Source organism: Orcinus orca, chromosome 16 (assembly GCF_937001465.1).
Source record: "Orcinus orca chromosome 16, mOrcOrc1.1, whole genome shotgun sequence".
NCBI lineage: Eukaryota > Metazoa > Chordata > Mammalia > Artiodactyla > Delphinidae > Orcinus > Orcinus orca.
The window spans coordinates 4736486-4759308 of record NC_064574.1 but is presented as its reverse complement, the minus strand read 5'-3'; the positions used below and the strand labels follow the sequence as shown (position 1 = coordinate 4759308).

Sequence of the window (22823 nt, the reverse complement as noted above, 5' to 3'; positions counted from 1 at the left end):
GGCTCAGCTTTGGATTTGGCCCCGCCTCTGTGTGTAGGTCGCTGGAGGGCGTCTGTTCTCCGCTCAGACAGGACGGGGTTAAAGGAGCTGCTGATTCGGGGGCTCTGGCTCACTCAGACCAGGGGAGGGAGGGGCACGGAGGCGGGGCGGGCAGGGAGGCGGGGCGGGCCTGCGGCAGCAGAGGCAGGCGTGACGTCGCGCCGGCGTGAAGTCGCGCCGGCGTGACGTCGTGCCAGCCGGAGGCGCGCTTTGCGTTCTCGCGGGGAAGTTGTCCCTGGATTCCGGGACCCTGGCGGTTGCGGGCTGCACAGGCTCCCCGGAAGGGAGGTGTGGAGAGTGACCTGTGCTCGCACACAGGCCTCTTGGTGGCGGCAGCAGCAGCCTTAGCGTCTCCCGCCCGTCTCTGGGGTCCGCGCTTTTAGCCGCGGCTCGCGCCCGTGTCTGGAGCTCCTTTAAGCGGCGCTCTTAATCCCCTCTCCTCGCGCACCAGGAAACAAAGAGGGAAGAAAAAGTCTCTTGCCTCTTCAGCAGCTCCAGACTTTTTTTCGGACTCCCTCCCGGCCAGCCGCGGCGCACTAACCCCCTGCAGGCTGTGTTAACGCCGCCAACCCCAGTCTCCTCCCTGCGCTCCCACCGAAGCCCAAGCCTCAGCTCCCAGCCCCGGCCGCCCCGGCGGGGGAGCAGACAAGCCTCTCGGCCTGGTGAGTGCTGGTCGACACCGATTCTCTGTGCGGGAATCTCCCCGCTTTTCCCTCCGCACCCCTGTGGCTGCGCTCTCCTCCGCGGCCCCGAAGCTTTCCCCTCTGTTTATTCTTTTCTCTTTTTCCCTATCCAAGTACGTGGGGGGTTTCTTGCCTTTTGGGAGGTCTGAGGTCTTCTGCCAGCGTTCAGTAGGTGTTCTGTAGGAGTTGTTCCACGTGTAGATGTATTTCTGGTGTATCTGTGGGGAGGAAGGTAATCTCCGCGTTTTACCCTTCCGCCATCCTCCCGGAAGTCTCACATTGTAGTTTTGATTAGCATTTCTCTAATAGTGATGCTGAGAAGCTCACTATTTTCTTTCTCTACCCTTTTCGTGCCCTCCCCCTGGGATGTGAAGGCTCTGTTTTAGAGATTATTATATTTTTTTGAATGTTTATTTCACCTTTTATTTATTTAACATCTTTATTGGAGTATAATTGCTTTACGATGGTGTGTTAGTTTCTGCTGTATAACAAAGTGAATCAGCTATACGTATACATATGTCCCCATCTCCCCTCCCTCTTGCGTCTCCCTGCCTCCCACCGTCCCTATCCCACCCCTGTAGGTGGTCACAAGCCCGGAGCTGGTCTCCCTGTGCTATGCGGCTGCTTCCCACTAGCTTTCTATTTTACATAGACCAGATGATCTGGAAGAGCTTCTCTAGGGGTAGCATGTGTGATACCCGTTTTTGCAGAGGAGATGCTTTGGGCCTGACCTGTCCAATAACGGTAGGCACTAGCCACCAGTGGCTCTTTAAACTCATTAAAATGAAATTGAACATAAAGCTCAGTTCCTCGGACACATGAACTACATTTCACTCACTCTAGAGCTGCCTGTGGTTAGTGGCCACCGTATTGGTCCATGCAGGTTATAGAAGACGCCCATCACTGTGGAAAGTTCTACTGGACAGCCTGTTTAGTAAGTAGTCAAGACCATATAATTCAGTATTTAATTACAGCAACTGACCTTTATTAAGCGCTTGTTGTGTGCTAAGTGGTGTGGGAAGCATTTTCTGGGCACTATCTCATTTCATCCCTACAACGGCCACCTGAGTTGCGTCCTGTTTTCATCCCCACGTCCTGGCGGGAGAATGAGGATTGGAGGGAAAAGGGGTTCCTGACAGCTGATGAGCTGCCTGGACCTCACATCCCTGTGTTCTCCCAGGCTTCCCACACGGACCTGGATTTTATCCTCTGGGCATATCCTGTCTTGGATTTTTGTGCCTGTGAGCTCCCGGACACACTCTCAAGGCTGATCACTGCACATGTGCTTCTCGTCTCCCAGGTACAAAGGGAATTTCTTGCAAAGTCGTTTCCAGCTGAGAGCCAGCAGACTGAGGAAGCCACACTGGGTGCTGAGAAAAGACGGCCGTTCACCCCCATCCGAGGGGCCGGCCCCACGCAGGACCTGCGGGCAGGCTTCTTCCGAAACGGCAGGTAAGGCTCTCCTTGGAGGTGCATCCAAACCGGGCACCAGGCTGCTGGGCTATGAAGTGAGCAGAGCAGCCATCCTTGCTGTCCGGAGCCTGAAGTCCAGCAGGGAGATGGATGCATGTGGGGTGACATGGGACAGTCGAGACCCTAAGCTAGGGGAGAGGGTCCTGGGTGAGGATATGGAGAATCCAGTACTGAGAAGACAACAAACGTCCTCAAGTACTGGCCACGGATGCTCAGCCCTGTCCAAGTACAGACTCCCTCCAGGACCTGGAAAACCTGAATTGGAACTCTGGGTGCCTCTACTTTTCCCCATCATTAAAGATGAAGTTCACTGGGTTCTTTCCACAGGGCCATTGTGAGGCTAAAATGGGTCAGTGGATGGGTTTTTGAATGAATGTGAGATAGAAGAATAGGGAGGAGTTACGATGTGAGAGCTGCAGAAAACATGCTTCCACGGGAGGTGGTAAGCGGGGCCCTCTCCATCATTCTCGGAAACAAACAAAGGATGAACTAATGGAGGCTGCTTCCTGGAAAAGGGCTATTTTAAGGTGCAGTCACTGGGCAACGAGAGCAAATCGCGTAACTTCTCTGGCCCACAATTTCCCTCCCTTCCTCCCATCTGCCTGGCAGTCATGAGCCCAGCCTTAGCCTTGCTGGCAATGTGTTGACTGGGGAAGATGGAGACCATATTTGAGAAGGTGGCCGGTCCCATCTGGCCAGTGGTGACTGAATTACCACCCTTTTGTGGCTGGTTGCTGTTTGTTTGGCTCAAGGGCTGACCCTGGGCTCTGCTTGCTGGCTGCGGTTTTGGTCCCTGGAGACAGTTGGCTGGGGCCCCTCCCCCTGTGTGTGTGGCTCCAGCGCCCCCTGCGGGCAGATGGTGCTTCCATGCTGCCCCTCGACCCCCCACCTCCAACCCCGACGCCCTCTCTGGTAGGCAGGCAAGGACGAGGATTAGTCTTTTTCTCAGTGAGAGTTTAAATCAAGGTAGGTATTTGCTCAACTGGATGGCCAGTTGTGGAAGGCAAAAGCACGGTCTTTTTATGGAACGTCAAGGGTTAAGACCTCATAGGGGGAGGCTGAGTGGGTGTAGACGAAAGCGCAATCAGGGCACCCGGCTTTGCCCTTTCTTCATTTTCTGTGGCTCATCACCTTGAACTCCACGGCTTTCCTCCTGGTCAGATAGATACAGCCAATGGAACTGCCCATTGGGGTGTTCATGGGTGATACCACCTCCACAGCAGAACCCACCAGAACCCACCAGAACTCTGTCACTTGTCCCTAATGGCAGTGCTTTCCCACCAGCTCTCTTCCCAGCACCATAAATAGAGCTGAATCGAGCTGCTCCTGGAAACTCCCATCAGCTTCCATGTTTCTATTGCTAAGCTCCGTGCTGGAAACTGAAGGGAAAAGACGACAGTCCCTGCTCTGGATAAATGTGGTTCAGGGTGAAGACAGACAGACAGGCTTGCTGTCCATCCTTTGCTCAAATCACATGGGGAATGACACTGGTGGGTCAGTGAGCTCCCTCCTGGGAATCTTATGTCGGTGCAGCGAGGCCGTTGATGGAGGTCTTGCCCACCCAATGGCTCAGTGTGAGGACAGAGCGAGCTCGTGTGCGGCAGGGAATTTGCAGACCCCAAGGCAGGTGATAAATGTTGATTGTAATTATCTCCTGAGCATAATAAGCATATGTGCATTAAGACCTGGCGTGTGCTGAGTGCCAAGTGAGTGTGGAGCGCGTGGTAACCAGTGTGCCTGTTGTTTAGCAGAGGACAAGGTCAGGGTTGGAGGAAGAGCCCAAAGGGGGGGTTTTCTCGGGAGAGAGACGGCTTCTTCTGGAAATTCAGGTGTAGGGAGAATAGAACAGAGGCTTTCTGGACTGGGGAAGAAAATTGCCTATGGCAGCCAAAGAAATTGCCACAAACTTGGTCCAAGGTGTGTTCTCTCCCAGTTCTGGAGGCCGGGAGTCTCGCTGTCTCTCCGAAGCCTCTAGGGGAGGATCCTTCCCTGCCTCTCAGCTTCTGGGGACTCCAGGCATCCTTGGCTTGTGGCCGCATCCCTCCAGTCTCTGTCTTCATCTTCACAGGGCTTCTCCCCTGTGTTCCTGTGGGTCAGATCTCCCTCTGTGTTTCTCTTATAAGGACACTTGCCGTTGAATTTAGGGCTCGCCCTAAATCCAGGATGATCTTATTTTGAGATTCTTCATTTCATGTGCAAATACCTTTTTCCAAGTAAGGTCACAGTCACAGGTTCTGTGGCTTAGGACTTGGAGGGGGAGGCATGATTCAACCACTAACCACTTCAACAACTTTCCCGCTATCTGGGAACCGACAGAAGGGACCTTAAAATGTGTTTCTAAGTGAAAAAGGCAGCAGCACCCATGAACACTCAATTTACAATAATGCCCATCATCTGTGCTCTTAGGGTGTGCAAACAGTTTTGGCAGGAAAGTTCTATTATAAGCTTAAATCAGTATGTATTCATTAAAACGGGATCACCCAGCCCACCACCCAGCAGGATGTGTTCACACTTGTGGGGAGTCTTGTCCAAGTGGCTACAGGCAGCTCCGATCGTGAGACAGGTGTGTTGGGTAAGGGGCCCTGTTCGCTTCTCTTTGGGAAGAAGGCCTGTGGCCGGCTGGATAGGGGGTGGGCAGGGCCTCTGAGTGTGGCTGTGTGGATGGTGCCCATAGGGGCTGAAATCCAGCCACCACTGGTTGGTGCAGCCTTTTGCTCTGACTGTGGGGCTGTCCACCCAAAGCAAGGAGCTCCTTCCTCCTTCTCCCAACGGGGTGGGGGACACCTTTCCACACATCCTCCAGTGGAAGTTGTTGCCTCTTCCTAATTTACATGTGTACGCCGTGTGCTCATGGTACCCCTGGGGACCCCAGTGCCAGCAGAGAGACCAGCTGGAAAGCCTCTGATCTTTCATGGTCCTCTCCACACCGTCTTTCCTTTACAAGCTTCTCTTGGCCTCGGGGAATGGCCTTGCTCCCTCCACGTTGGGAGAATCCCACTTCTGTGCACTTCTGATCTCAACATCGGCCTTTCCTACCAAAATCCTAAGAGCAAACTGTGGGCTCCAGTGAATGGGGGATAAAACCAGCCCCAAACAGAAAAAAAAGCAGAAACGAAATCTAAATGTGGAGCTAAGATTGAGAGGCCAAATGTAATGCAAATCCCCCTGGGAACCTAGTGCCCCTCCCTCCATGTAGGTAATAATGGTGCAGCAGCAGCCCAGGGTGGTGACAAATGTCTGCACTTTCATGTTTGTTATTGGAACAGCCAGTTGAGTCAGAGGTCTGGGTCACTGGTGCCCATTTTCAAAGGGCTCCCTCCTGCCACAATGTCCACTCAGGACAGATGTGAGCCTGTGGGGTGTGGTCTAAGCATTGGCCCGGGGAATATTAATCACCCCGCCACCCCCATTCCTTATTGAAGTGTCAGAGAGGGAACAGGGATGGCAGGTGGGGTAAACCAGCAAGCCCGGAGTGGACGGGCTGTTATGGACACCACTGGCTTGGGGGCAGGTGGTAGAGTGCCTTAAAATAAATACCACCTGGAAATCAAAGGAGCTTGGGAAGTTTATTTACACCATCTCCCAAAGCCAGCGTTTCACAGCAGAGTGACAGGCACTCAGAGTGTTGGGTGTTTGAAGACAGAGTGCTGTAACTTCAAAGGAACCTAAAGATGGCCCTTGGTCGCCCACCATTTACAAACAAATTTCTTGTGTCCTTTGACCTGGCAGGTCCTGGTTGGAGAGATCAGAGCTGGCTGCTCAGTGAGGGAGCTGACCTCACGGGGTGTGTGTGTGTGTGTGTGTGTGTGCGCGCGCGCGCCCGCGGGTGTGTGCGCGCCCGCGCGTGCACGTGAGTATACTTGTGAATGCATGCAAACATGTATATTTTTGTGGGGGGAGGACCTGGTTTCCACAGCAGGACAATGATAGGGTGATCTGTTTTGGGTTGTAACTTGGGGGAACTTGATGAAACCCAACAAAGAAATTGAGAATAACCTTTGCAGGGGAATTTCCCAATTCGAAGGTAGGGAAAACCTTTGGTCCTGATCCTTGAAGGCCAATTAGAATCAGCAAAACATTTTCAAATAAGTAGACAGGAATACTTGTGTCCAGGGGCCGAAATAAGATATTGTAACAGATTCTTTCTCCTCTTTATTTTTGGAGAAACTTCCTGTCAATAGTTTACGAAGATGAGAGAGAGGATGCTTTTGAACAGTATCTTTTTAAAGGTTGCTTAATTTCCCTCTCCTTTCAACTCTTCCAATAGCTTGGTACTAATCATTCGAATTAACAGATGGCTTGGTTGTGAAGTCATCTGCGCACAGAAGGCCAGAGGAGTCATCAAGGATGGAGACCTAATTTATAAGATTTTATGGTGATTGGGATCTTTGAGACTCTCCTTAGAACTGAACGTTTTCATTTTTTTATTTTTATTCTTTTGACTTTCCAATACCACTGAATTTAATTTTTTTCTTTTTTAAAAATTTTTATTTTATATTGGACTATAGCTGATTTACAGTGTTGTGTTAGTATCAGGTGTACAGCAGAGTGATTCAGTTTTACATATATATATATCTATTCTTTTTCAAATTCTTTTCCCATTTAGGTTATTACAGAATATTGAGCAGAGTTCCCTGTGCTATACAGTAGGTCCCTGTTGGTTACCTGTTTTAAATATAGTAGTGTGTTTATGTCAATCTCAAACTCCCAATTTATCCCTCCTCCCCCCACCTTTCCCATTTGGTAACCATAAGTTTGTTTTCTGTGTCTGTGAGTCTGTTTCTGTTTTGTAAAGAAGTTCATTGTATTTTTTTAGCTTCTGCATATAAGCGATGTCATATAATACTTGCCTTTCTTTGTCTGACCTACTTCACTTAGTATGATAATCTCCAGGTCCATCCATGTTGCTGCAAATGGCATTATTTTATTCTTCTGTTTGTTTGTTATGAATGTCACATGCCTTTTATTTATTTTATTTTTAACTTTTTTTTATTGAAGTATAATTGAATTACAATGTTGTGTTAATTACTGCTGTCCAGCAAAGTGACTCAGTTATACATATATATATTCTTTGTATATATACATTTATATATTTTTTATATATATACATATATATATTCTTTTTCATATTCTTTTCCATTATGGTTTATCCCAGGATATTGAATATAGTTCCCTGTGCTATACAGTAGGACCTTGTTGTTTATCCATCCTATATATAATAGTTTGTGTCTGCTAATCCCAAACTCTTAATCCATCCCTCCTCCACCCACTCTCCCCCTTGGCACCCACAAGTCTGTTCTCTATGTCTGTGAGTCTGTTTCTGTTTCGTGGATAAGTTCATTTGTGTCATACTTTATATTCCACATATAAGTGATATCATATGGTATTTGTCTTTCTCTTTTTGACTTACTTCACTTAGTATGGTAATGTCTAGGTCTCATGTTACTGCAAATGACATTATTTCATTATTTTTTTATGGCTGAGTAAAAAAATAGTATTCCATTGTATATATACACCACATCTTCTTTATCCATCCATCTGTCAATGGACATTTAGGTTGCTTCCATGTCTTGCCTATTGTAAATAGTGCAGCGATGAACACTGGGGTGTATGTATCCTTTCGAACCATGGTTTTCTCCGGATGTATGCCCAGGAGTGAGATTGCAGGATCAAATGGTAGCTCTATTTTTAGCTTTTTAAGGAACCTCCATACTGTTCTCTGTAGTGGCTGCACCAGTTTACATTCCCACCAACAGTGTAGGAGGGTTCCCTTTTCTCCACACCCTTTCCAGCATTTATTAATTGTAGACTTTTTGCTGATGGCCATTCTGACTGGTGTGAGGTGATATCTCATTGTAGTTTTGATCTGTGTTTCTCTAATGATTAGTGATGTTGAGTGAACTTTTTTAAAACCTAAATTCAGTGGTCCATCCCATCCAAGTTCCCAGCAAAGGTGTGGAGGGAGCTGGAAGTTTCTTTGGAGACATCAAGTATCGTTGACTTACCAGACGCCCCAGGCTGAATGTGACTGAGAACTGCAGGGTTGTTCCTATTTCAAAGAAAGTCCTTCCTCACCCAGGGTCCCTTCCAGATCAGGGCTGAGGTGTGGAGTTAGGTGGATTTAATCTCAGACATTTGAGCTGCTTCACTGAAGGGACTGGTAAAAAATGGTTCTTAGATATCAAGTGGTTGAATGTCCCCAGGAGAGCAAGCCTCCCCTTGAGGACAGTCCTCGTAATCCAGACGTTCTTCACGGGATTCACCTCCCAGTCGGAGGTCGGCTGGGGAGGCAGTGACTGTCACAGAATGAGAACAGTCCCTACTAAACTGACTGCTGATACATTTAGACCCCTTTCAAACACTTCTCTTTGTCTCTCTCCATCTCTCCTTACCATTACTTTCCATCCCTGCCCTTCAGATTGACTTTCACAATGTCATGTAAACCGATTGCCAAGTGAAACCGCAAATCATGCTCAGGACATCGAATTTAATGAGATTGATGGGAGTGACCATTGGGTTGATTCATTCCCATTGGCAGAATCAGGTAACGAATAAGAGAAAACTGGTGAGGCTCATTCCAGAGAGTGACGGGAACATCAAAGGCTTAAGAGAAGCCCTTAGAAAAATTGAGGAAAGTCTAGAATATTTTTGGGATGGGAAAAAGTGTCTCTCGATAATCTTGCTCTGAAAGTAAATGTGAAAGTGAAGAACAGCCCATTGTTCTACCCTATAGTTTGGTGTAAAGATGTACTCTGCCCCCATCAACGTTCGATTAACCTTTGTTGATGTTAACAATTAGCTCATAGCTTGTCATTATAACCCACAAACTGGAAGTTTGTTTTACTTTCATTTTTGTAGGTTCATCTGCTTATTTTCACAACATTAGGTTTCATGGTTTTTCAAGAGAAATTCTCCAAGTCCTTAATTTTCCACTGTTTACTGTGAAATTTTGGTCCCCATTGTGAATGAATTCATTTTTCGTGGTCTTTCGTCCATGGCGATGATCTCAGCTAATAAGGACCCTGTTTGCCCAGCTGATAAGTCATCTTCTCCTTTGCACAAGGTGCCTAGCAGATCCGTAGTGTTTGTTGAGTGACCAGCTGAGCTGAACAGCAGAAGTGAGTCTCCTTATTTTAAGCTTCCTTTAAGCTCGCCTTCAGTTGAAAGGACATTCAAAACCAGCCCCCAAATCTTTAAGAATGAAGGAAGGGACATGCAATCTGGAGGTTTCGTTCCTGATGGTGTTTTGGGGATGTGTCAGCAATGGAAGAATCCAGTGCGTATCGAGTTTGGATGGCGGTGGACTAAGCAGCATAAAAGCAAACTTCATCGTTCTTTTCCTCATAAAAGAAACTTCCTTATCTAAAAATAGTTCCAGCTCCCCCTGCCCCCTTGCTAGATTCAAATTTGTGGAATCGCCATCTTCACCCTTAAGGATCATCTAACGCCACCTCCGCTTTACAGGTGAGAGCTCTGGCGAGACAAAGATGGGGGCTTTGAGCCGGCAGGTGTTCACTCTGATGTCTTTTAACCTGGAGTCCTCTCTTACACCACAGCGGGACCAAATCTTGAGTGGGGGATGTGTTTCCAAAACCAGCAGTAGTCAAAATTATCTTTGAAAATTCTACAAATCCATCATAAGAGTATGAACGGTGTCTACAACTCTGAGCAGAAATTCTCAGGCATAACATGTTTGAGGACCATTGAGGGAAAGGAAGGAAAGAAAAAAGGCAGTCCGTCCATCCGGGCTGCTTTGACAACAAACAGCAATTTCTGGTGAGGAATTCTCAAAGGTCCCCGCTTGGCCGCGTGGTGTATGCGATTTGGTTTCAGCATGAAGTGTCTGAAACTGTGATGACGTCTTACTGGACTGGCTTGTTGCCGGGGGATTAACTGAGATGTTGGATCTGTGTAGGAGGTAGTGAGTTTCAGAAGTCAGGGTTTAAGTTAAATGTGTGATGGGACCCTGCTGGGGCGGTTTCTCATCTTACCTGAGCACCTGTCTTCCTGGTGCCAGTTTAAGAATTGGGGGGCCGTTCTCCACTTGGCAATTATGCCTGTGTAATTAACGGTCAGAGAAAGACCATCTTTTGTAGCTTAAGGGGAAGTTCACCACTAAGCTTGTTATGAAAGCGATCTCTCCGCTGTTTACTCACCAAGTTAGGGTCTTAGGGACTCAGGAAGGGCAGTTTTGCAAGTGCGTGCTGTGCGTGCGTGCGCATTTGTGTTCTCGCGTTTGAGTGTTATTTTTCCATTAGGAAAAGCAATTGAAAAACCCACACGTCCATACAAAGTGGGTGACACCACCTGAGCAAAAGCCACTACTGATCCTCTTTTGTTGTGGTTATACAATTCCTGATGCATCTCTCCTGATGAGGTCGCCGCTCTGAAATGAATACTTTTCTTTCCAGAACGTGGGGCACGGTGGGGATGAGTGCGTCATTCAGCTGTTTGCATTTCGAGTGGGACATTCTAGTCTCTGGGAGCTTAAAACCCATCAGCAGGCACAGCCCTATTACCCTTTTCCTAATATCACAGTTATTGACCCTGGGCTGCAAGAGAAGAATCTCATAATTAGGTTTGCCCTGCTTCTGTGTTTCTGTGCACATTTCTTTCTCTCTAGCCGATGACATATCAACTGTTATTTATTTTATTATTGAAATCCTTTGTGTTAAAAGGACCTGCTCCATTAACTGAGACCTGTTCTATTGCCTCCAGTGCTGGGATACATTAAAACATTCCGTGGTATAAAGAGCACTCTTAAATATTTCCTTAGAAACGCATTTTGTGGAACTGAATGGAGAACACTGATGTGGTCGAGGTTAATTATTCGGGCTTTTGCCGGGCACATTGGAAGCCGTGCTGCTTCTGCCGGTACACGGACTAAAATTGGAACACTGAAGAGGAGCCCAGCGTGGCCCTGTGCCCGGATGACACATCTGAAGTCATATTGATTGAGGGAGATGCTTTATTGAACGATACGAACTCCACCGAGTTTCTGGGTTTGCAATTTCCTGCAGCTGGCGTGGCTTCTGGCAGTAAACACTGTGTGATTCGGGGCTACATTTAAAAGTGAGATTTTAGAAAAAATCTCCCAATAACTAAACTCAGAGGGCGCTTTCATTTTAGGAGCTGCACCCACATCTAATCCCCCCAACAGACTTGTGATGAGTGACTCATTCTCATTTTGCAGAGGGAGAAACTGAGACTCAGAGAGGCATCCAGTGACTTGCCCAGGGCCACCCAGATGATGAATCTGGGGGTCCATGGTGTTTCCTACAGTCAGAAATGTCACATCTGCATGTCACCTGTGCAATTAGTTGCTTATGTGATCCATTTAAGCTCACTGACAAAAACCATAAATACATTTATTAAAAAAAAAAAAACTGTTTATTGACACCAAAAATGGAAAGCCAATATCACATGCCATTAAGAGAACGTTACAGAAAGAAAATGCTATGAGCAATATTTTCTTGGTAAATAAATTCTAGCTAGACTGTTGTGGGCAGAAGACCAAGAGCGCTAGGTACACTCCCTTTGCTTAAAAAGAGATTTGGAAGCGTTAGGGAGGTGTTAGAGATATATTAGCATGCAGCTGAGACGTTCTTCTTTCCCTAATCAGAGGGTGTAGGGAGAATAGCTTTCTCACTGGGTGATTCCATTTTATTTAACACTAAGCTTGTGACTCACCGCCCACTGGGGGTCTGAGCCCCTCCCTGGGACTTTCTTGTGCTGTCATATCCGCTTTTCTCTGTCAGTAAGATCCCCCCGGCTTCTACGGTCTTATCTGGGATTTCCTCAACTCTTGTAAGGCCTTTACCTGTATCAACTTAAACTCTACATTCAACAGAGTTGGCTGTAGAGGCCATGGACCAACATTCTGCAAAGACCCTGCTTGCAGACTGAACCTCTTCTGCCTCATGGGGGTGGGAGCTTGGGGGTGTCAGAGGTCTCCTAGGCAGGTTCAAACTCTGCATTTGTAAGACTCTGAGATGGGGCTTCCCTGGTGGCGCAGTAGTTGAGAGTCCACCTGCCGATGCAGGGGACAGGGGTTTGTGCCCCGGTCCGGGAAGATCCCACATGCCGCAGAGCGGCTGGGCCCGTGAGCCATGGCCACTGAGCCTGCGCGTCCGGAGCCTGTGCTCCGCAACGGGAGAGGCCACAACAGTGAGAGGCCCGCATACCGCAAAAAAAAAAAAAAAGAGTCTGAGATGCTGACCCAGAGGCTTCCGTGGCTGAAGGAGGGATGGTGGGAAATGCCCAGGATGCAGAGAGAGGAGGCGGGAGGGACCAGGCACATCTGAGACCTTGGTGTGGGCTCATCCTTCTCCTGAGGAGAGTGGGGAGCCATTGGTGGATGTGGGTGCAGGAGAGGAGGGCAGAGGGAAGACCAACGTAGGTGCAGGGGGGAGAGAGGCTCGGGGTAGGTAGAGTGGATACCTAGGAGACTGATGAGAAAGTTCCTGAAACAGGTTGGGCAGGTTTGCATTGAAAAAGAACTTGGAAAAAAGGGATGCTCCACCTAGAGGAAGAGAAACGTTAACTATTAGTTTTTAGTTATGCGTCTAATCACGAACCATGCTTCTTTTAACACCTTAAAATATGGTAATAAGGCTCATGTTCACTTTGACCACCACCCCCATTCCCAACGGCCCTCTCAGATAAAACTACAGTTTGGAATTAGGAGGGCATCCGCCAGATCGTTATTTCTGTGCACGTGTGCGCGTGTGTGTGTATGTCTGTGTTTAACGTGAGTGGTACCACACTGCCCATCTCATCGTGCAACTTGCTTTTGGTTAACTCAACAGCATTTTGTGGTCTTCCCACACCGCTAGTACATACAGACCTATCTCAACAGTGTAGGTAGGGACAGAGTCTCTCGGCGTGGGGCTACTGTAATTTTAGGTAGTCATTCTCCCAATAATGGACAGTTTATCATTGCCAGTGCTTCACTATGGCATCGTGCTCTTTGGACCCACTGTCCATGACTCCCTGACCCAAGCAGGGGCTTCTCTAGGGAAGACCCAAGAGGAAGAATCACTGGGTCTTTCTTATGTTGCACATTTAAAAAAATGTTATGTTATATTGGAGTATAGTTGATTTACAGTGTTGTGTTAGTTTCTGGTGTACAGCAAAGTGATTCAGTTATACGTGTACATACATCTATTCTTTTTCAGATTCTTTTCCCATATAGGTTATTACAGAGTATCGAGTAGAGTTCCCTGTGCTATACAGTAGGTCCTTGTTGATGGATCTAGTTTATATATGGTAGTGGGTATATGTTAATCCCAAACTCCTGATTTATCCCTCTGGTAACCATAAGTTTGTTTCTATGTCTGTGAGTCTGTTTCTGTTTTGTAAATAAGTTCATCTGTATCATTTTTTTTTAGATTCCACATATAAATGATGTCATATGATATTTGTCTTTATCTTACTTCACTTAATATGGTAATCTCTAGGTCCATCCATGTTGCTGCCAATGGCATTATTTCATTCTTTTTTAGGGCTGAGTGATATCCCATTGTATATGTACACCCCATCTTCTTTATCCATTCATCTGTCAGTGGACATTTAGGTTGCTTCCATGTCTTGGCTATCGTAAATAATGCTGCAGTGAACGTTGGGGTGCATGTATCTCTTCAAATTAGAGTTTTCTCCAGATATGTGCCCAGGAGTGGGATTGCAGGATCATATGGTAGCTCTCTATTTTTAGTTTTATGAGGAACCTACGTAGTGTTTTCCATAGTGACTACACCAATTTACGTTCCCACCAGCAGTGCAGGAGGGCTCCCTTTTCTCCACGCCCTCTCCAGCACTTATTATTTGTAGACTTTCTGATGATGGCCATTCTGACCGGTGTGAGGTGATACCACATTGTAGTTTTGTTACATCGCACATTTTTATTAGATATTTCCAAGTTGCTTTCTGTTTCACATTCCCATAAATAGCATGTACTTCTTTCATGGATCTTACCAAACTTAAAAAAAATCTGCAAGATGGGTAAAAGATGCTATCTCGAATGCCCATGGCCAGGAGGGCCTTTCCACCCGTGCCTTGCATCCCACTGGGGGGTCCATTCCCCAGACAGACCATGAGGAAGCCTGGCATTAATTATCCAGTGGAAAAAAACATGGAGGGCTGAGGAGACTGTTTTGCTTTTAAATCACAGAGAAGTGAGTTTCTCTTGACCAAACTTTAAGTCCACTGGGTACAATCTGATGTTCTCTCCAAATATTAATAGATTTGTTCCTCGGCCGAGGCACGAAGTCTTAGTCTGCTCCGAGAGAGGTCCGTCACTGCAGAGGACACAAGGCCACACAGGACTTCCTCTGTGCCGAGCCAATTCATTAGACCCGGTGAGCAATTTGCAGCAGAGATTAATTGATTTGCAGGCTGCCCAGCACTGAGTGTTATTCAGCTACCTCCCAGAAAGCTCAGGCCGCCCGGCAGCTCGACAGAGCAAACAATAATATGCGAGACTTTAGTCAAAGGCCGAGCGTTGTCTTCATTCCTCATTATAAACAGAAGCCAGAGTGATGAATTTCTCAGCCCCTTCTGGTTTAGTGTGGGATTTGGGGCCATAGTCCAGGCTCCCGGAATAAAATGAGAAGCCTCGTGGAGCCGCAGCTGCCCATATGATAGCAATGTTCTCTTCGCAAGCTGTGATTATCCCCAGACAGACACCTTGCTTATCTTGCTCTGAAAAGTTGCTCTACCAGAGGTGGAAATTTCAACTCTGCCTGCCTGTATCAGAAAGGACTCTTTGGGGTGTCGGGAAAAGAGACTCAATGTAAATTGACCTAGACAGAAACATTCATCATCTCATGGAACAGAGAAGGGGGCTTCAGGCATGGCTGGATCCAGAGGTACCAGCGATGTCACTCGGACTCAGTTTCTCTCCATCTCTTGGCTGCTCTTCTGGGTCAGCATCACCGGCTCCTCTAGTACCTGCCCTGCCAAACATGCTTGACTCCTTTCCGTAACCCAAGTCCCCAGACTGAAGCCAGGTGGCCTGGTTGGGGGTAGGCGTCTCTCCTGAACCAGTCACTGGGGATTTGAGCGGCCCCTGTCCTTGTATGGAGGGACGGGTTGGGGCCCACCTCCGCTACAGCCTTTAAGAGTAGAGGAGAGACAGTTTCCCAAAAGAGTCGGGGCCCAGATGTCCAAACCGCCTCTTACTCATGGTTTAATGGAATTCAGCATCTGTGTATGAGCAGTCATGCCCCCTGAGAGGGGGAGAAGCACAAGATGCCATGAGTCCTCTCCTCAAGGAGCTTGGGGACCAGTTGGTGGACCGAGACACCTTTGTGAAATAGATGAGAGTTCCTGTGCAATTAGCGGGGCCCGCTCTGTGCCAGGCAGTGTGTGGGAGCAGAACGAGAGGCAGACAAGAACACAACACGGCGCTGTCCTTAGGGAGAGCCCAGTCTGGCAGAGGGAGCCGGCACAGACTGGTAAACAAGTCATTACACATGCAATGCGGTAAGCTGGCTGATATGATTAAGCTTCCAAATGAGCGATCCTGACAAGACCGGCTGGAGCGTGGAAGGGAGAGTGGGCTAGCATAAACAGGAACAAAACAGGAGGGGGCCGTGCTTCCGACGCCCATCCCAAGGCCCCCGCATCGGGGCACCCGCTGCAGGAGGAGCGCGGCCCCCTACGGAGACCCACAGCCTGTCACTTTTCATCATTCCTCTTCTCCTCCTTGGATAATAAAGGGTTTTTGCCATCCACACTAAACTGCCGGAAATGGAGGTGCACAGCACTTAACTACTATTTACTTATTTACCTAAAACGCTAAGTGTTTCCCTCGGCAATCGCTAACAGATTCCTAAAGAAACGGGGCGACGTGATCTGAATTCTGATTTCTGCGCCAACCGAAGGTGGGAGGGCCAAAGTGGCCAGTGCGCTCATGGCCGGTTCCACTGGGGAGGTGGGAGGCCAGGGCCATAGAGTCACATGCCTTCAATCCCAAACCTGAAGTGGAGATGGCTCTGCTTTGGAAGGACTCTCTGGAAACTGTCCTCACCTTCGAGTTGGGAGAGCCCCTTCTCAGCAGAACCCACAAAAGGAGTCTTGCTCTAGAATTTTCTATGTCGAAGGCTGGTAGACAGATGGAATCAGAGGGAAGTGATGATTTCAACAGACCTACAGATGGGGGACAAAATCATGAAGGGTTCCGGGCTCACCTTGTTGGACCTTTCACCTCCACTTGCGAGCTGGTCTTTAGGAGGGGCAAGGCTGCTTTGGTTTTGGAGACAGGTGGCCTTTAGGGTTAATTCTAACTAAGAGATTAGTGGCAAGGGGAGGCAGAATGGTGTCACCAATAGGGAGCCTAGAGGGGAAATACTGTTATATAGACCAACTACATGGAGTCATAATGAGAAGGTCGTTCTCAATTCCCTGTTAAGCCTCTTGCTTACATCACAAAGGAAGTCTTGTTTTGATGCTAATATGTCTTTAACACCTGCCTAACTAAAAGTCTTTACTAATCTCCCTTTGAACAGACAAAGGTTGGGTTTCACCCTCTAGCTAGAATTTGAGAACACAGTTCTGTTTTTATTGTTTGTATTTTGACAGGGACCTTCTCAGGCCAGATACTTCATCTCACCCAGCTTCCTCCTACAATAGGCCTTGAAAAGCCAAATACTTCTTCCCTCTCCCTCTCTCACAGCCTCCCTTAGGTCAAGAGTAGTGCAGGGGAAGAAACTTTGTTTTTGGAGTCAGAAGAATTCATTTGAGTCCTGACTTCTCCTCTTACCACTTCCTTGGCCAAGGTCATCCCTTCTCTTTCCCTCAGATCCTCATCTGTAAAATGGGGCCATTTCTGAGTCCGCAGGTGTCAGAGACATTCACCTATGCTGACTCACTAACCTAGCCCTTGAAAAGCCTATGAGGGGCAGTCTAGAAATATCCCACTCATCTCTCCAGAGGACTGTTGAGACACTCAAGCTACATGAGATGGTGAGTTGGAAAGATGCTGTGTCACCTATAAAGGACTTTGTAGGTGTGCTGGTTATCCTGGCTGACAGTGGGGGACCATGGGCTATATTTCCACCCAGGTCTGGGAGAGATATCTGCAAGTCAAAGCGATGAATCAAGGAACAGTGCATTTCAGCTAGGGAGCTACGCGGTATTGAGCCGATGCTTGGGGGCACATGAATTTATGCACTTGGATACAGATGGTGCTCTCCCTGCCGGGGTGAGACTGGCCCTAGAGGTAGAGGAGGCAAAGGGATTTGAATAATCCTCTGCTCCTGCCCCATCCCATCTCACACCTCCCTAGCAACGATGAGCTCTTCTTAGGGACGCTGTCTTCCTCTAAATAAATGCATTCACGGCGGCCTTCACCCCACCGTTGGATGCTGGCAGGGAGCAGTGGGGAATCTGGTCCAACAAGGATTGCTTCCTGCTTGAGCATTTGGAGTTTCCTCCAAATGTTTTTCTTCATCCACTTTTCAATGTGGCCCCATGGGGTCAGGAGGGGGATGTCGTGGCCATTCTCCATCCTAATTAGAAGTCTTGCCCAAGTTCAGACATGAAGGAAAAGAATGAAAGTTCCATTCCAAGGTTTTTCCTTTGCTAAAACTCTTTAAATTTTGGCTTGTTTACTTCTCTGACTTCCAGAGACACGAAAAAGTAATTTTCGTGCCCCCCTCCACACAGACATTAGTGATCATTTTCAGTCATTTTCAGCTCTCCCTTTTTGCCACGAGGCACCTGGCATTCCGGGAATGGACCAAAGCCATTTTTCTAAGTACTCGCGTTTGAAATTATTAAGTGTTCATTAAGCACCCCCGGGTGCAAAGCACTCCCGGAGATGTTTGTTTCTCAATTTTCTATAATTTCCTGATTTTTTCCCCTTCGCTAAAGGCAGATTGAAAAATGAACTCAGTGCATTTGAGTCTCTGAATCATAGTTAATGTGCAACGCCCCCTCCCTTAACCGCGCTGTTTCTCTTCTGCCCCCTCTTGTCTCTTTTCTTATCAATCCGATAAAGTTCTAATTCTTTTTAACCCCTACTCAGGGGCTGGAACTTTTTGTTTGTTCCTGACTACCTGCCAGGAAGAAATGAGTGCAAAAGCCGTGACCAGCACTCGCCCGGGACTGCGGGTGGGAGCGGAGCGATGGAAAAATCGAGAAGGCGGCAAAGGCAGCCTTTGATGGGCAGCGGGGCCGCGGGCAGCTCTGCGGCATCGGAGCCGGTGCAGGATGAGCTCGGGCTCAGCTCCCGGGGGGCCCTGCCCCCCACTGATTGGCATCAAGGACCCTCGAGAACCCCAATCTCTGAGTGGACCCTTCTGGAAAAACACAGAAGCCCGAAGACCCCCCTCCTGTGCGCCCTCACACCCCGTGATGCTGAGTCTTGCATGAGCAGAGAGAAAGGCTGTTTTTCTCTTTCTCTCTCTTTTTTTTTTTTTTGACAACCTCACATAACCTCAAAAGTTGCCCATGAATTTACCAAAACTTTTTTAATGAAACTATTCTAACCTCTGGTGGGGGTTAAAAAAGAAGCCCTGGGAATTTATTACCCAGTAAAAAAAAAAAAAAAAAAGGCAGCACGACTTTTTATTTGATGGGAAATCGTCTTCCAAGCTTCAAGGGCGCCCCCTAGCGCCAGCCTGCGAGGAGCAGGCAGCGCGGCTCCCTCTCGCCCGCGAGCCCGGCTGAAACCCCAGCTCTGCGGTCCCTTTCTGGTGGTGGGGGGGGCGGGCCCTGATCTCGCCCAATTGTGCGTCCGGCCTGGACCGGACCTCGATTCAAGCGCGGGGGAAGCTGTGCTGTCGGGGAGACCTGCTCTGAATACCAGGCGACCCCTTGGCACGAATTTATTTTCTGTTGTTTGGAATTCAGGTGACTACAGCCCTAGGATGGGAAAGGACAGTTTTGATCCAAGAGCCCAAGTGCTGTTTGAAAGAGGTTGGACCCCCGCTGAAGAAGTGACTCTTGCCACGGTCTCAGCACACAGGCGACCCTGGCTTGTTTTCGGTCGTTTCATTGCTCTCATGTAAATGCCACCCAGATGTGCAAGAAAAAAACCGGTACTAAGAGAAGGGGCAGAAGCCCTAGCCGAGGAAGGAGGGAGGGAGAGAGGAAGAAAAGAGAAGGGTGATAAGATGGGGGTAAAATAAAGGACTCAACGGGGCGGGAGGGCGGGCTGCCGGACCTTTTCAGGGCTCCCTGTTCCAAGGTACGTGATGCAGGATCCAGGATTCTGCTGCAAACGCAGGCGCCCGGCTCTTTGCACACCGAACAGGACTTTTCGATCTTTCCGTACCAAGTATGTGAGAGATTTCTATCCTCCCCAACTTGGAAACACCGGTTCTCCTTCAGAACTGGCCGTGTTTTTAAGATGCACACGTTAAAAGTATTAAAAAGCAAATATTCTGAACTAGGGATGCGGGAGAGGAGAGCGCGTGCGGTAGCCTACTTAGCGGGGGCACCAGTGGGGCAGCATCAAGAGGGCGGGCTCGGAGAGCAGCTGCGGTCCTGCGTCCTCCCGAGGCGCCTCAGCTGCCCGACACCTCAGTTTCCCCATCTGTGCCGTGGAGACGATAAATAACAGTGTCCCTTTTGTTGGGCTGTTGACATATCACTTATGTCTATCATTTAAAATAGGGCTTAGCATCATACTTTACGGTGAGCATGCCAGCCCCTGTTTATTAATCTATCTCTAGAGAGGAGCCAGAGACCCAGACTTTTCCATTAAGTTCAATCTCCCAATTTGTACTTGATGGGAATGAATTCACATTAAAAAACAAACACATACATACACAGTGGTCTGAGCCCCAGTAGAGTCAGGTACTTTGAGACTTTTACTTGGCAGGCTGCCGGGAGGCATGGGAGGGGAGGGAGGATAGAGGAGGGGGCTCGCTGCCACCCCTCCCTGTCACCTACTACCCGCACATCCGGGACACTTGAGCCAAATGCTGAAGCCAGTGGCGTCACAGTTCTTTCGGGGTGAATGGATTTTGGGGAAATGACCCCTTTTCCTCTCCCCCCACCCCTCCCCCCAAGAACGTGGGAAGGGACCCACTTTGAGTCCATGCCCCCCAGGAAGCCATGATGGAAATGTGTTGGCATGTGGGCAGCCACGGAGGAGTGGGGAGGGGGGACTTCCCCTCCTTGTCCCTGGAGACCCCGCTTGCCCCTCCTGGCAACTGTGTGCTTTTCACCAGCCCAGGTGCCTTTCAACCTTGGTGTTTCAAGGCACATCTTGGCTTCTGTCTTCGGTTTGGTCTCTGCCAGGCTGGCTTCTCATAAGTTCCTGCACCAGGAGAGGAGAGCATGGGGGGGGGCTCGCCTCTGCTTAGTCCCCTCCTGGGTTTCCTGTGTCCCCTCCTGATTGGCACGTCCTTCTGCCCTGATGCCTGAGCACGTGCCTCACTGCCCATCTACTCTTACTGCTTTGATCTCTCCGGCTGCTCTTTGCACATGGCCCAGCCCTGGGCGAGGTGCTTCCTTCACTCGGCCCTCCATGCACTCACAGGCCACTTACTGAACATCTGTTGTGCTGTGACATTGTTCCTTGAAGGACACATCAAGCCCATTTCACTGAGCTCCCATTGTCTCCAAAAATGTTGAGAGTTTAAAGCTTCTCCAAGTGTCACAGAGAAAACAACAACAGAAATTACATGGCACAGTGATTCCAAAAAGCATTAGAGAGAACCGAGAGCCAGAGGCACGAATTCCCATCTATCTTGGTTCAGATGGAGTAAACAGAATATGTTATTGATTTTTAAAACCACGCATTAGTGTTTCAAAAGAAATTGGTTTTGTATGTTTTAGTATGAAAGCAATTATTTTCCTTTTAAAACTGCTTCCTGGGTCTGTACGGGTTTTTTTTGGTTTCGTTTTTTTTTTCTTCTTTCCCTTTTCGTTCTGCAGAGCAAAATATTGCATGTTGCTAAGTGGAGGGGGAAAGGCTCTTCATTTTTCACTTGTTAATCTCTATCTGCTTTATCTTTTAAATTCTATGTTCTATTGTGTTCAATTCCAATGAATTTGGATTAATTTAAGTAACATTTCATTATAGATTCAATGCATACATATTGTTTTTTAAATTAAGAAATGGGGGACATTTTTAGTGACTTTTAAGTCATGCTGCATCAAAGCTAAGAAAATCCACTTAGCCTGGTTTAGTCTGGAAGTTTCCTTGAAGAGGAAGAGGTGCTTTTTGGTTGTGTTTGCTTTTGTTTACCTTCCCCCATCTCTCCTTGGATTATCTGCAGCTCGTTTAGTAAGACCTGCGTTGGTTCTGACAGCTTGAAGCTTTCAGTGCTTCTGAGGACAGAGGACGTATTTCTTTGCTTCCAGTTTTGCCACTCAATAAATTTGAGGAGTCACGATGCCGTCATCTGTGTAGTTAGATAAGGGAGAAGATGATTTCTCTATTATTTTGCTTAGAAGAATGGGAAACTAGATTAATCACTGTCCTTTGGAAGGGACTCTTAATAGAAGAGACTGGCTCCTTTCACTGGGCTCATGGTGTGTGCCCACACTGGATGGTTTTCCAGGGGTTGGGAGCAGACAATCAGGGCGCAAATTTTAAGTCTGTCACTAGGTGACGTTAGATAAATCCTTAATCCCACGTTCAACGTGGTTAGGAAGGGGCTGGGGATCCTGGGTGTCCCTGGCACACACCCACCTCCTTCTCTGGGACAGAAGGAAAGTAAGCAATGTCTGTAAGAGTCAGGAGAACAGTTTGCCATGGGTTCTAATTCTTGGCAGCATGGGACCGAAATCCAACTCAGAAAGATTTAAGCACACGATTCCTCATGAAACAAAAAGCCCAGGGACTCAAACAGTATCACCAGACTTAGGGTTAGAGGTTTATCCCTCTTCCTGAGTTAGCCTTCTTCTGGGTTGCTTTCATTCCCAGGCACGTGGTGGTCCCCAGAGGCCCCAGCGTACATCCTACCCACTTAGCAATTGCGGTAGGGAGTGTTCTAATTGAAGTCCAGCATTGACTCTGACTTAGTGAGGTTTGGGTCGCATGCCTAGCCCTGAACCTTCTGTTTGTCCAGATGAGTGGAATATGCCCACTCCTGGAGATGGGAGGGGGCGGTGATTGATTATAAACCAGCCAACTCATATTGAGACGAGATGTTCCCGGAAGGTGGGGGAAAGGCTGCTGAAATCAGAGAACAACCCACTCTTGCATCCTAGGTAGAGGAGAACAAAGAGTGGGGCAGTTGCGCTCGGCGTGCCGTGGGCTACAACGTGACAGTTGTAGTCAGTACCACTGGTGCCCTGCCCAGATCCCTTTTCAAGCCAGGCGCCCACCCACCTCCATGTCCTGGCTGCTGTCCTCTCTTATCTGTACCCTTCTCCAAAGGATTGGCCCTTGGCTGATGGGAATTACTTTGCCCCCAACGTAGACACAGACCCTGGGGTTGGTCCACAGCCCCTGACTGATTGATTGAGGGATAGGACCACTCAGCCCTTTGGCCTCCGGGTGGGATGAGTTTTGTGATACAATTCACACTCCAGACCTCCCTGTGGGCATCTCCAGAAATCCTTGTTATCTAACTTCGTCTGGCTTCTCTCACTCATCTCAAGTTTCTCTCAGGTGGGCCCTGTCAAAAAGTCAGTTGCATGAGAGCCCGAGATACCAGTTATTTATGA

At 48.2% G+C, this 22823-nt stretch overlaps 1 protein-coding gene across 5 annotated transcripts in view; it reads left to right on the top strand.

The window, feature by feature from the left end:
• The window catches only part of ZNF831 (zinc finger protein 831), a 171154-nt gene that overhangs the window by 58296 nt on the left and 90035 nt on the right, over window positions 1-22823 (top strand). For 4 of the 5 annotated variants that reach the window (XR_004478389.1, XM_033410258.2, XM_033410257.2 and 1 more), the window contains exon 4: window positions 2023-2174. Coding sequence is in view for 3 of the 5 variants with exons in the window: in XM_033410258.2 (XP_033266149.2) it covers window positions 2023-2174 (152 nt within the window). In the remaining 2 variants the exon portion in view is untranslated. Of the gene's footprint in view, window positions 1-2022; window positions 2175-22823 lie in introns of those variants that run through there. The other variant, XR_004478390.2, reaches the window with a different exon arrangement.